Source organism: Callithrix jacchus, chromosome 15 (assembly GCF_049354715.1).
Source record: "Callithrix jacchus isolate 240 chromosome 15, calJac240_pri, whole genome shotgun sequence".
Taxonomy (NCBI): domain Eukaryota; kingdom Metazoa; phylum Chordata; class Mammalia; order Primates; family Cebidae; genus Callithrix; species Callithrix jacchus.
Genome location: NC_133516.1, coordinates 49218919 through 49234491, shown reverse-complemented (window position 1 = coordinate 49234491; position 15573 = coordinate 49218919). Strand labels below are relative to the sequence as shown.

At 37.9% G+C, this 15573-nt stretch overlaps 1 protein-coding gene across 3 annotated transcripts in view; it reads left to right on the top strand.

Annotated features, from left to right (window-relative positions):
• SUCLG2 (succinate-CoA ligase GDP-forming subunit beta) overlaps positions 1 to 15573 on the top strand; it is a 286592-nt gene that overhangs the window by 257800 nt on the left and 13219 nt on the right. For all 3 annotated transcript variants that reach the window (XM_002758533.7, XM_008981988.5, XM_078351448.1), the window contains one exon: positions 8854 to 8974. In XM_002758533.7, coding sequence (XP_002758579.3) covers positions 8854 to 8974 — 121 coding nt within the window. The remainder of the gene's footprint in view (positions 1 to 8853; positions 8975 to 15573) is intronic.

The following is a 15573-nucleotide window of genomic DNA, read 5'->3' as shown; positions in this document are numbered from 1 at the left end:
TAAACTTTTGGCTTTACATATACCAAAACATACATAATTAATAATATTCTTGGTGGTTATGAAGGATGTGAATGGCATTTCTTTACTGTCTGATATGTTCTTTTTAAAAGTTACTAAAGGAGGGGCAGTGTTGACAGACTAAACCTTTAGTGGTAATTATGTGTAAATTTGTGTTACGTAACTCCAAAGTTAGGGAAACAAATATATTACACACTTGCATTGACTCTTTCCTCCACTTCCATGGCAGACATTGTTAACAGGTCAAAGATATCTGCCGTGGAACTAGAATGTGCCACCATCATCATGCTCCAAACAGCCATGTACAGAGTTACCATGCCTTCCAGTGGCCATGCCACTCTGTGATATCTAAAATCTGTATTTATGATGATGTCTGACCATTAGAGTTTTCATGACCAGTACCGCAAATAGTAATAATGGCAACGGTATAAATTTCAGTATTTCAGAAATTGGGAGGAGGAGTTATCACTCTGCAGAGAGAGGGGTCTTATTAGGAACATCTGTTTCAGCTCAGGACAGAGTTTAGGTTTGAAGGCCAGAACCTACTCCTGTATCTTCATTACCCCTCCCCTGCCCCATCTAACTAGCAAATGCAAACCATAAGCTCTGGACAACTCTTTTGTTGGTAAACAATAAATATCTTTATTTGTAAAGAGCTAAAAACCCACTGGCCCACAAGCCTATGAAAGATATCTTACCTCTGGTTGATTTTAATTCAGCAGTGAAATTTGAAAGCAAGAAATACTTGGGCACCAGAATACAGGAACACAGAAGCATGTCCTTGAAGCTTGGAAATAGGACCAACATGGAGCTGGAATGCTTAACTAATCTTGGGAGTCTCTGATTATAGAGATACTACCAGAGGGAGTGGAAAGAACGTGGACTTTGCAGTAAGACTGACTGAGTTTAAATCTTTACTCCATTGTTTACTGTTATGTGACGTTCAACACATTATTTAAGCTCATTGAGTTTGTTTGTTCACCAGGGAAATTTGCAATACATAATTTCTAGCAATTAGGAAAATTAACACTCAATAAATCTTAATCCTCCATACAATTTTGCTTATTCTAGCAAGGAGTAAATTATAGAATATAAGTAAAGTGAAGAATTTAGGAAGAAGAGAATAGATTAAGGAAAGATTAGAGTCTAATTAGACCCATTTCCTAGGTTCACCCTGGCTGCTCTCAGAAGTCAACCTGAATGGAAACTTGACTCTCCATCAAGTTACTGTTCCCAGAGGATCTATCCTTAATATGTCATTTCCATGCTGGCAGTTTGGAGAAGTTGGAATAAAATGGTTGGTTCATCTTTATTGATGAATTTAAAATCCCCAAATTTTGTTTTGCATTAAGAGTGTTATAGAAGACATTTCCTTTTGATTCTGAGATTTTGGGGCAGGATCGTATACCTACTAAAATTATTTATTTTTTTCCTTGGGAGAAATTAAAAGGGCAAAGCGGGATGGTATCTTTCGAGAAATGCTGTTTTTCACATGGCAGTTTTAGCTATGTTGCAGGTACATGAGTTGCTTTATTCCAAGGATCCTGGCATTTGAATTCATACAAAAGAAAATAATTTCAAACTTCAGGATATACCAGAGGTAGCAAAGTGAGCCTGAGCAGCTTGCCAGAATTTCAGCAGAAGGCAAATCTGGTCCCAATCAAACGAATCTGTTGGTTTATTTGTATGATTACAACAAAGCCCAAGATTGAATTCCTCACCTGAATCACTTCCTTATTGACTGAATCCATTTAGACTCCCCTCTAATTTAGCAGAGTATTTTTTATTAAAGTCAGGCACACAAACATCAATTATCCAAGCTGCATCTAATTTCCTTCACCATTTATTTTCTTTTGTTGGCTGCCAATGGATTAGAAGACATGATTGGAATTCATCAGGAAAATAAAAACAACAAAAGGGACAAACAGTTGCGCAAAAACAGATGCTTAAACAAGAGCAACAATGTTCAGAATTAAAATAGCTTGTGAGTTTTTTTTTAAAATCCTTATCTTGACAAATATAAACATGCTTGCTTGATTTTTATCATCCTAATGCCCACTGCACTGGGACTAAATTGGCATTTCAGACTGGAAGAAGCACAGACAAAACCTAGTAGTTGCACTTACTGTGCTTCATGTATATGCTACAGTATTTTTAAATACATTGCAGTACTTAACTATTTGCAGTACCCATTGTAAAGTGGCTGGTTTATTGTGAAAGTTTTCTATTTGTTCAATTCCAATCAATATCAGGGAGACAAAAAGGAACAAAACAGAGGCTTTCCTTTTTGTGAACTTGCTAAAGATACAGATTTCATTTTAAAGAAATGTTATCAAAATTGGTTGGACTCCTTTATGTAATTGGCCACCACTACTGCCTGGATACCTTAATGTTATCAGTGATAGCAAGAAAATAACGCAACAAAGAAAGACAATGTAAAGTCTGAAAAGTGCTGTCAAAGACACATCAAATGACGCGAAGAGGGAGGGGTGGTGGTGGTACACTTGCCATGAATTTAAGAGGAAATTAACCAAATCACATCTATGTCAGGTTAGCAAACTATGACTTAACGGGCCAAATCTGACCCACCACTTCTTTTTGTAAATAAAGTTTTATTGGAATCCAACCATGCTCATTCACTTATGTATTGTTTGTCTATAATTACTTTCATGCTGCAACAAGGTTAGTAGTTACGACAGAGACTGGCTCACAAAACCTAAAATATATACTGACAGAGCTCCTAACAGAAAAATGTCGTCAACCCCTGGTGAATGTCAGTGGCTCCCCTAAGTACCCAGCTGTTCCCTACTGCCCTGCATGTGCTGTGGTGAAACAGATGTTGGTCTCAACTGTGACTGCTTAATAGCTAGGAGCCCCTAAATTTTCTGAGCCTCAGTTTATGTATAAAATAGAGGTTAAAATACATGTATAAGCTTATTGTAAATTCATTGTGGATGCTCAATAAATGTTAGTTTCCTTTCTGACCTTATTAAAGTCTGTGTAGGTGTCTTGAATCCAAAGGCTTCTCAAACTCTGTCATGGCGTTTGCTCTGTGCCACTCTGCACGATTTGGGATGGGATGGGGGGCATCTCATTTCCACACTACACTTCTTAGGCCTCAGGGACCTGGTGTTCCAGGTTCTGTTGAGTTTCTCAAATGCACCACACTCTTTTTTGTCCCTCCACCTTCATACATGGCATTCTGTTGTCTTGAGATGCCTTTCTCCCTCTCTTAATTGTGACCTACCTGGCCTCTTCCTGACTGTCCTTCAGACTCTAGCTTCAATGTCTCTGCCTATAAGAGGCCCTCCCTCACCACCCAGTGTCATATGGGTCTGTCCTGCTACTTACAGAGGACCTAGCACTTTCCTCCCCTTCATAACTATCATCATGGCTTGCAATTTTAGATATATAGAACCTTTTAATCTAATTTAAAAATATTTCTTGCTTAGCTCCTGAGCACAGGGCACACAGTAGGACCTGAAGAATATATATATATATATTGAATTAATAACTTTTTTTGTTGAGCAGTCTGACAATATTTTTATTTCATTAAGGGGAGTGAGGGTCACGTTGAAGAAAAAGAATTGAATTTTTTAGCCTGACAACATACAGGCTGCATAATTTGGCAAAAGTTGTTTATACCTCTCTGGGTCTTGGTTTTCTCATCTGCAAAAGGGAGTAGGTAATATCTGTCTCCCAAGTTTATGGCAGAGTTGGCTATGGTAATGAATCAGAAGAGACTAAGCTAGCATACATTGTGAGGCTTCTCCAGGTTTGCTGGCTCAGAAGGATATTTGACAGTAGATAAAGCTGTAATCCCTGGTTCTTTCAGATCTTCACCTCAATTTGGGGATGAGTATACCCACCTCCCATGATCCTCGTGTTAAATGCATCAGTACATATATAATAATTAGAATACTGAATACCACCTGCTAAATGCTTTAGTAACGTTAATTATGGTTGTATTTGTGATTGCTAGTCATATATCAACTCTTAAAGATTGTGGACACTTTGCCCAGGAAAGCACACATTCAGACAAAAGTTTTATAGCCAGCTGTGAAGAATTCACAATTCCTCTGAAACTCACAGCCCTATCCTGAATGCATGTGCTGTAGGTTACCGTTTCCCACTGGAGGCCTTGGAAGCCATATCCTGTAGGAGCAGTGCAGCTATGAGACTTAACTAAAATTATCCCCCCAAAATTTTCTGTTTATGAATTCACCTGACTGGGGAATCCCCTAATGTTCATCATATATTCAAAAGGATCTGTGTTCCAAAGAAGAGGTTTAGTATTGATTTTTGTTGGTTTGTTTATTTGGGCAGTGGGGATGGTGTTGAGAGAAGCTTGATAAATAGCAAGGGCTGTAGCTGTTCTTTTTTCAAAATTCAGTTTTTACTTTTAATTGTGGACTAAACGCTGCAGCTAGAGTGTGTTTTGCAAAGCAAAATACCCACAGACATTTGAAAAACTTGCATATGGACTGCCCAACCACCTGCACAGCTGCCAGCGGCTGCCACGAACTTGCCTTGGGATCAGCTATCTGGGGTCTGGGGACCTGGGCTCTGTATCTGGCACTTCAACTGCCTCATTAGATGGTCTTTACTTTTGTGAAACAGTAAATAGCAACACTTACAATTCTCACCCAGGAATTAGAAAAAGTCTCTGTTCCCCAAAGCACTTGGGATTTTCTGGGAGAGTCTCTGGGTACTTAAATAGACCTAACACTGACTTCTTTTTTTTCTTTTTTAAAGCATTCTCTTTGCCAGGGGGCTGGGGGAAGATAATTAAAACTTGCTATTGGTATCGTCATGGAACAGCAGTTAGTGGTTATAAAATGAATGAACATGTGAGGCACACATTGAAAATTTGACATGCTTTATAAATGCTAAATAATAATAATGTCACGAGGCTTTCATTTTTAAACTGTCTTAATTTCATTCTCAGTTTGAGATTTCAGATTACAGTAGTTAATTACAGAAATTGGCCCAGAGTGAAACCTTAAATCAGATTTGCATTAAAGTGCATGACTGCAGCAAATTACTTTGCCATGGGAGAGAAGGCGAGAATGGCATAATCTCTGGTTGAGTCGGGACCTCTCACCACCCAGGGTGGTGACTTCCCTCTTAGAGTGCTGTGGTGTATCGTGTATCCTAAACAATTCCATTTCCCTGAGCTCAGCAGCCTGCATACTTCCGTGTCTCGTTGTTCTTCTTGTACAAATCCCAGTTGCTTTGTTGGTATTGGTCATACTCTTTCTGCTCCTCTGTCTTCCTCATGGCGTCTCACTCTCCCTTTTGCATTTTCTCTCTCTCTTTTATTCTTTTGCATTCTCTCATGCCTTTTCTTTTACTGCTTCGTTTGCTCTCTCTCTCTCTCTCATAGTTGCTCTGTATTTCTCATTGTCTCTCATGCATTTACTCTTCTCTCTGTCTCTCTGTTCCCCTCCCGTAACTTCTCTTCTGCCTTTCAGGGAGGCTGCTTACAAGACCTGCCTCCACCCAGTTTTAAAGAAGGAAAAGACCGGGCATGGTGGCTCGTGCCTGTAATCCCAACAATTTGGGAGGCCAAGGTGGGCGGAGCACTTGAGGTTGAAGACCAGCTAACCAACATAGCAAAACTCTGTCTCTACTAATAATACAAAAATTAGCCAGGTGTGGTGGCAGGTGCCTGCAGTCCCAGGTACTCTGGAGGCTGAGTATAAGAACCACTCAAACCTGGGAGGTGGAGGTTGTAGTGAGCCAAGATTGCACCACTGCACTCCAGCCTGGGCAAAAAAGTGAAAATGCATCTCAAAAAATAAATAAATAAAATAAAAAGGAAGAAATAAGAGGATCCAAGTTCACGTCTCTGTCCTCTGACACCTGCCAATCTCGGCCTCACCTATCTCATCTTAAGTTACTTCACCATTCAACCGTTAGTTCCTCAATGAACCAAGTTGGGTGACATATGTGCTTTTATCCTGGCTGCTCCGTTTATCTCAGATGCTGTTCTTTTTTTCTTCTTGTCTACTAGAACATCACCTCTTCCAAAAATCTTCTGTCATGGCAGCAGCCTGCATCACTGCCTCTGCCCTGGTCTTGGCTGTGTGAGACATCTGTAGACCCTGTATTGTAATTGTCTGTTTACTGCTCTGGCTCTTAAACTAGTCTTTGAGTTATTCCCTAAGGACAGTGATGATATTTTATTCTTCTCCATATCCCAAGAACCTAATTCTGTACCAGATACAAAGGAGATGGTCATCAAGTACCTGTCGAATTTAATTTCATTCATTCATTGTTAAAATATTATTTTTACGTGATTATGCCATATCATGCTTGGATTGTGCTGGCTACTGATATTTTAAAAATGGAAAAATACATAATATTTGTCATAGAGAAGCAAAAGATGATCCAAACACGGGAGTTGTGTCTTGGGGATGAGAGAGGGAGGTAAGAGGAGAATAAAGTACATTGAGAACAACAGCTATTCATTTCTCAGTAAATCTAACAAAGCCAGTTATTCCTCTGCAGTTAGAAAAGAAGGCTTTTCCTGGGGTTCAGCACCAACTAAAGTAGTTGAATTTTAGGCACAAGTGGTTGTATGAAGAGTATCTATTTTTAACATCAGACTGTAATTAAACACAAGATACTGACACATGAGAGACTCATGGAAACTGATGCCAATTGAGGCAACACTGATTCACAGCTCCTGTTTGACACTTCGGGCACTCACCAAGTAGAATTGAATCACAGGGTCACAAGCCCGTTCTCTCCTTTTTATTCCTATCCCCCACTTCTGCCTGTTTAGGTGAATTCACATAAGTTTATCATGTAAACTGTATAAAATGATCGTAAAGTTTTAGATGGGTTAAACAGAGTGGATCATTCTAATTTGATGAGACTTCCCTGAGAAGTTGACATCTGAACTTGTCCTTAATGAACATGTAGGCTGGAATGTGGCAGAGACGTGCAGGTGCCAATGTGTGTTTTACTAGAATGCCAAATTCCTCTGCACAAACCTTACTGAGCCTCAGCAGGTCCTGAGTTTCTATCACGGACCCCATGGAGTCATTCTTGCTTTTGAATGTTTTTCTTCTATTGTTCTGGCAAGTTCCTCTCCATCCCACAGTTACTTGGAAACTACTGCTGTACCAAGCCTCAATGCTAACAGCATTTAATAGCTGTCATTAGAAAGCAAGCTTCTGCTTACCAGTCGGCCTGCTGTGAATGGTAATGGGAGATTTCTTTTTTGGGAGTAGCCCCAATCTCTAATTGGTTTGAAAAATATTGTTCATTTCTTTGATTCTTAAGGCATTACCTTTTTGTTGAACTTCGGTAAGTTTGCATTTCCATTATATTTGAATTCAACATGAGCTGCAGTCTACTGAAAAAGGTTTTCTTACTTACTCTCTAGGTAACCTGCCCACTTTCATCACTGCTTGCTGAATAAATGCTGTGTAAATATCCATTAAGTACATTTAAAGCCACATGCTAAGCATTTCACATGTATTATCTCATTTAGACCTTTCAGCATCCCTGTGGGATGGGTCCTCCTTTTATTCCCATAATAGAGATGAATTGTTCACGAGACGTTCTGTAACTTGCCCAAGGTCCCAGCTCTAGCAGCTGACATCAACGAACAAATCAGTAGTCAACCTGGCTTTGGGCCTTGCCATGGCCACATGACAGCTGTGTGACCTTGGGGCAACATACCCCGAATGCAACCAATGGCTTTCTCAGAGAGCCAACCTTCACCGTACCTAATGAATTGGATTCTGGGAAGGATCACAATAGAAAAATGAAGACTTTTTTGTAATGGCGCTTTCTAAAGAGTTAAGTGCTATACAAACGTAAGATATTCTCTTCTCATATGTTTAGTGTAGCTAACTTAACACACTGAAATAATGGGATTTTATGCAGCACATACATATATGCTTTACGATTAGTGTGGCATAATTTAATTGTGACTCTTGTTGGAATTTTGATGCCTTCAGCTTGATGAATAGCCATTTTCTGTGGGTGTTATCAATTAATCTAGGTAATGAATTCTCTTCATTATCTTGTTCTTCATGTTAATTATACAGGATTTTCTTATGCCTATTTATCAAGTCAAGACAAGTAGAGTTGTGTGGTTTTTTGTTTTTTGTGTTTTTTTTGGCCCACATGCCTTTGAATATGGAATATGTACAAACAAATTAACAAGATGGGTTTACATTTACATTTCTGAGAAGCTGCAGTCAGTAGCTTGACTTTCCTTACATTCTTACTTATGCTATAAGCTTGCATCTCTTTGAGTCTTTTTTTAATCAAAACGGTTGTTGTCTAAGATAATTAAACTATCTCTGATTTTTGATAACATACCTCTAGCATATCAAAGAGGTATTAAAAAGCATGAAAACATTTGAATCTTTTTATCTTTTAATACAAAACAATAGTTTTGAAATATTGTGTAAGGCACCATGACATATAAAAATGTAATTGTAAATCATGGAGGAAAAAGACATAAGTGCAAGAAATTTTAAATGATACCAGTCATAAAAAGAATAGACAATAATATTTTCAAAAAGAAAACCAAGACATTATCTAACAGATGAATGATGAATAAATTCATTTGGAGTTCCAAAGAGTGATTGATGAGATAATATGGTAATGTTATATTGTGGTATTTATTAATTTATTACTAATATAAACTTTCTTAACAGGTTTCTGGGCCTTTTTTGTATTTTATGCTCTGTAGAAAACAAAAACAAAAAAACAAGGAGTCTTGTTTTAATTGTCTCTCTTATTTAGCCAGTTATTTTTGAAACTGTTGGCGATCAGCATTTTGATGGGTAACTTTTTTTTGGATTTCAGGTTGAAGCCATCCTTGTCAATATTTTTGGTGGTATCGTCAACTGTGCCATCATTGCCAATGGGATCACCAAAGCCTGCCGGGAGCTGGAACTCAAGGTGCCCCTGGTGGTCCGGCTTGAAGGTGAGTCATGGTAGATTTCGGCTGTGCCAGTACTCTTTCTCCAAGGTCACATGACCAGCATGTTCTGGATTTACAAACTTCCTGGGATAACAGAAGGAAACACTAGATTGCATAAGATGAAATGAACGCAGTACAGCAGGGCTTTCCTGGGCCTCTAGCAAACTAATGTAGATTGTAGCTCTCCAAGTGTGGCAGGTCTTATGATTCTCCAAATTTCCCAGACTTACTCCAGAACCAAAGCCCTTTTGTTATGAATCATTTTATGAGATTAATGTTTGGGTAAAAACATTCTGAGAAATTGTTTCTCTGAGAATCATTCATCATGGGAGAACAACAGTTCTCAGACTTTCTGATCCCAGAACCCATTTATTTAATAAAACTGAGGATCCCAAAAAGTTTTTGTTTATTTGGGTTACATCTGTCCATGTTAAAGTTGATTTAATTGATAAATAAATTAATTTGATAACTGAAATTACTTGGAATTTTTAAAATATTTATTTTAGATAAATAATTTGTATATTTTATATATACCTTATGTATTATATATTTTGTAAAAAAACTTTTTTAAAAATTTAATAAGAATGACGTTTTAGTTTTATAAATTCTTTTCACATCTAGCTTATTTGTTTCTGCATAAAATACATTATAACATGTTTTGGTTGAAGTATATGAAGAAAATCTGGCCTCATAGACATATGCATTTTTCAAAATGGGAGTAGTTTTGTTTGTTGGTTGGTTGGTTTTGAGACAGGGTTTGTTTGTTGCCCGGACTGGTCTTGAGCTCCTGGCTTCAAGTGATCCTCCTGCCTCAGCCTCCCAAAATGTTGGGATTACAAGCTTGAGCCACCACACCCAGTCTGGGGGAGTTTTTAATGCTCTTTTCATATAGTTCTGAATATTCTTTGGTATTACACTAAAAGTCTATACATAATAGTTTATTGAAAATTAGTGTCCATGTGGAATCTGAAGCTGTCTTGATGAACTTTTCATATTCCATTAAAACCCTTTGGTCTGTCTTACACATTAAGGTTTATCTATGCATGATTCAAAATCATTGATCATTCGGAAAATTTTTGATGATGTAGATCTTCCAAAGGTTGACTCATTTCAATATACAATATAAAAATCATCACATTTGTTCATATTACCAGCATCATAAGAAAAGCTTTCTGTTAGGAAGCTGTCAAGTTCACAGGGTAGATGCACATTGTTCAGAATTTGAATTTCAATTTGTAGTACAAATTTTATCATCAGCCACAAAACAGTTGTTTTCCCTTGATGTGACAGACTCCCATCACTTGTGTTTAAGAAAATGCCTGCCAACTAACCACGTCTGAGCAACAATGGTGTCAGTCTTTATTCCAAGAAAAAAACAGCATTTCATGGAAAAGTGAGCAGTTTAGCCTGATACCCAGACAACTGCACAAACACTTTTGCTCAGAACAACCATCCTGATTCAGGATGCTGCAGAGTGGTTTATGTGTGTTTAACATTTGGTCACAAAGAGTATCAAAAAGATGTGTACTCAAGGGTTGAGGGTTAATGAAGTAATTATTTATTTATTTATTTATTTTTTTACCATTCATCAAGGATCAAGTTTCTTATTTGAAACTGGCCTTTTTTTTTTTCTGTGATTGTTTGGTGGTAAAAAGTACAATCAGAAGTCCATGCCTCTAGTCCCAGCTCATCAGGAGACTGAGGCAGGAGTATAGTTTGAGCCCAGGAGTTCAAGGCTGCAGTGAGCTATGATTGTGCTGCTACACTGTAGCCCAGGCAACTTAGCAAGACCCCATCTCAAAAAAAAAATATGCAACAATTGCTAGCATAGTGTGACGCCAGTACCTTGAGTCCATGGCAACTTGCTGGCAGTTTTGCCTACCATTACTTTTGACCCATCAGTACAAATGCCAACATTAGTATTCTTTTATTGTTATTATTACTACCACTATTACTGTGAAAGTGGTTTTTACCTTAAGGAGCTTCCCCCACCCCTGCCTCAGTTCTGTGGACCACACTCTGAGAACCACTATAGTATAAGCAATAACAGACACTTTAATACGATAACTCTCCAAAAATCTTGTACACTTCATCAACAAACTCAGATTACAGTAATCAAGCAGCCATTGAGTAAATATCTACTGTATTAGTATGTTCTCATGCTGCTAATAAAGACATACCCAACACTGTGTAATTTATAAAGGAAAGGGGTTAATTGACTCACAGTGCAACATGGCTAGGGAGGCCTCACAGTCCTGGTGGAATAGCAAGGGATGTGGCAGCAGGCAAGAGAGGGCATGTGCAGGGGAATTCTCCTTTGTGAAACCACTATCATGAGAACACTATTGGAAAAACCCACCCCATGATTCAGTTATCTCCGAGAGTCCCACCCACAACACGTGTGGATTATTACAATTCAAAGTGAGATTTGGGTGGGGACAATAAGCCAAGCCATATCATTTACAGTATAATCTTGGAACTGTTCAGTTGCTCCAAGCTCTATGCTGGAGCCGTAATTCCCTGGATACCTTCTCAAGAAAAAGTTCAAGGATATTTTGATCCTACTGGTTTACTCCAATCCTTTGACATTCAGACTCCCAAACAGGTATAGCCTGTTGTTCTCCATGTGTGCCTCTCTCTTTGTGTCTTTTTCTTCTTCTTGCACTCTCTGCCACTCTCCTTTCTCTCTCCTTCCCTGAGACTGTCTGCTCCACATGCTTAGATCTGCACAATATGGACTTGATAGAAATAATAATCACAAAGATGAAAATAGCAGACATTCCAGTCAGTAAAACCTAATATGAACATTAAAACATAGTAATGAATTAAGTATTCTTAGAAGTGTAGATGCAGCATAACTGATCCCAATAAAAGTAATAAAAGAAAAATAAATGACAAAGCTACAATGTAAAACAATTGATCAAGGAATTAATGAGTGCATCAGTATTGGTATATTTCTGATTACAATGTTGATGTCAGACTGCTTTCAGGGTCAGAGTGATCAGAGACCCTCAGATTTTAAGATTTGAAGAGAACTCTTCTCCTGTTCTTAAAGGGGGAACAGGTCTCTATCAGCAAATTATATTATTGTCCGTCACTGGAAAAAAACAGGTTTGAATGCGGACACTGTGATTGACCCATTCCTTCTGGTGATCTTTTCTGTGCTTGGGTTGTCACAGAGGCCCATAGTTGTTAGTTATTCATACATTTCTGGAAAAGCTCATTACCCTGCTTTAAATTTTTCCCCAAAGATTTAAAGGAGTGTACCTTTAATTTCACACTCTGCTTAGTATTTCAGAATTAAATTATTTTTGTAATACCCACATGATATTCATGCTGAAATATGCAAAATACCACATTCAAGATTATTTTCCTTGATTTTTCTGATTGCATCAGAGGTCTGTCTGAGATACTAAGAAGAAGCCTTGACATTTCTAAATTTGTTAGATGATCAGATTTGCATCTTTTAAGTAAATGTACTTCCAAGATATATGCCTGTGGTTTTTTAATTAGTTAATTATTCTATTAGTAAATAGTATGTGCAGGTCAATGAGCTTTAGGTATTAAGGAGGATCAAGAGAAATGTTAAAAATAATGTCAGTTACTTGATGGATGGGAAAATAAAATGTAAAAAATTAACAATATAAGACAATATCTATAAAATGGTAACAAATGTTACCTGCTAATAGAACCTGCTTCTATCTTAGTAGAAGTAGCCATCAGGGGATTCCAGACAGCCACCAGACTGGTTTGCTGAATCTTCAGAAATATTGATAACTTCACAGTGTCCACTATATCATGAAGGAATTGAATGTGATAGCTCAGGATGAGATCAAAAAGGGCACTGTCCCCCAAATTTATGTAGAGGAAAGTATTCGTAGTGACCCCTCTTAGCCACTACCTTCTTTCCACTATTATTGCTCCTCTCTTATAATAAGCACCTGGGACCTTTATCAAGAGAGTAAAAGCAAGAGAGCTTTGGACATTTCTGGAGTTCTAGCTAGTGTCCTTTTCTTCTTGTGGGAATTGGCATCTTATGTGATAAGTGTCCTTGGATAGGTACAGGCTCTCACATTCAACATGAAACTACTAGGGATACTCACTAATATTCATATGTTTGATTTCTGGGAATGCAGCAGCCCCACACCAAGACAAGACCTATCCCAAGATTGTATTGGCCATGCATAGTAAACGAGGGGAAGATGAAGCATTCTGTTACAACTGTACTCTTGACACTGATCATAGGTGAAGCAGGGCAGAAATTTGAAGAAGGTATTATCCATAAAAGGAACTAAATGCAAACCAAGCCAATGCCTTTTAGACTAAGGAAATGTAGATTCCTAATAATGTGTCCCTTAAAGTCAGTTGCCTACTCTACCTTTCTCCCTTTCATTGGTATAACCCACTTTTATGCTTACTCAACATTGACTCTTATAGTAGGTTTAGAGATCTGAGTTAGCAAAGAAGTAGTATACAAGGAGAATTTCCAAGTTGAGTCTGGAGGATAGGTAAGATTTGAATCATTGCAAAGGAATAAGTGGGGAGTGTTTAGAGGATCAGAAGTCAGTCATCAAGTAATTTATTATCCATACCTGAGAGTTGGTACTGGGGTTGTAACAGTGGTAAAAACTGAAGCCCAGGACCCAGGCAGATCAGAAGGCTGCCCTCAAGAGAGTAATGTCTTTGCAGCAATATATTATGGCTGAAAGAACAGAGTGGGAAAAGTGAGTAGGTACCAAATCAACAACATGAGATGGAACCAAAATCCCAAGCAGAATTGCCACAGATATAACGTGGTATGGAGACAAGAGCAGAGAGAAAAGGAGATGAGAGAACAACAGGAATCTAAGGAATTAAAATCTGTGAACCAGGAGAATGATGGCATAGTTGATGGACTTGAGAAAGTTAGAGAGGGAACCCAGTAGAGAGCGTGGGAGAGAATCAGAGATGAAGCTGCAACACTGGATAGAGTGCATGTGGAGAAGGAATATGTGGGAATATAGAGGACCATCCAAGGAGAGATGTGACCGACAAATGGGGAAGTTACGCCCATTTTAAAGGCCCTTCATACACCACATGCAGAACTGGCTGCACTGGAAACTGCTTCTGCAGGTAAGCTCAGTTAGAATGAAAACCAACCAAAACCAAAAATACCATGTCACAAATAGTGCTTCTCAGTGCTCCAGAGGAGAAAAAGGTGCCAACTGCGGGGAGCTTTGGGAAATGGCTTTTATCGTCCATCTAAATGTTTCATTTGCTTTTCTCTATGTCAAAACATAAATTCTTATTCTCCCACAAATTTCTCTACATTTAGTTGTATTTTACGCAACCTTAGAGTATGATTTGGTTCCTTCTGTTTTTTTCTAAACAGAGCAAGTCTTCATTGTCTGCACCGACAAAGAAAGATAAAGTAGTACTAAGAGATGGGAACATTTTGGACACTTTTAGTGGTAGTTTCTATTTGACCTGACATTACATGATACTCTGTTTTGATGGATGAGTTGCTCAAGGTTCTTTATTCATATCAATATTAAAATTGGCTCACCCTCCCAGAACACACACCATTGTCTAGCTAGGGAGAGTGAGATGAAAAGGGGTCTCCATGATCCCAGTAGCTATTACAAAGCCAAGTGACACTAAAAATGAGATGTGATAGAAAAATGTCACCAGAGACTGAATTACAATAGTAAATAATTATTATTGCTAATATTTATAAAGTACTTTCTAAGTTTCAGGCACTCTGCCACACGTTTATAACAGTCTGAAGAACTGTGAGATTTTCAGTGACCCAGATGACAGACATTTCAAAACCCAATGGCACATTTTGTTACTAGTATCTAGTTCCTGTGAATAAAGTTGAGTGGCCTTCTTGTTTGTTCTGTGACCATTCAGAAGATCCAGGATCCTTTCCATAAGTCTCTCCAATGTGCAGCCCACATTTTAAAGATTCTGTTGCCCATCCATGACATATTAAAAATATCCTAATGAGAAAAGTTTTAATCAATCAAATCAGGCTTGATGTAGTGGGATTTTGTGAACAAATCTTTGTTTTCAGCTGTATAATAACTACAAGCTATTTTACCAGTGGATAAGGAAAGGATTATTCTCCTCTTTGAAAATGGTAACTTTATAATTACATGTATTTACTTGCCTTATCAGAATAGAACTCACCAACTGAGACAGAGGATTATTTTTATTCAAAAGACTCTTGTGTGAATTGAACAGCTACATATCTTGGGGAAATTTAGCCTTTGTAGACAATTGTTTCTGGTATGAGTAAAGAACAAATTATCTGAAATCAGTTATTTTTTTCTTTTTGCAATGTATGCGAAACTTGGCACAAAAATTACCTAGATGGTTAATTTGGCCCAACCCATGAAACTGTTGAGAAATGTACATTTATTGACAGCTCTATACAATCAGTGTACCAAGTGTTTTGCCAAACACAGTATACAAAATGTTTTGAATGGTTCTATAGTTCTTTGTCAGAATCCACCAACATTTTATAATAATTTTTTAAGACTTTCTTTTTCTTTATTACTGTCCCATTTAAATCTGCAGCAAACTTCTGTGTCTCAGATATGTCTGAAGAGGAATTTTCT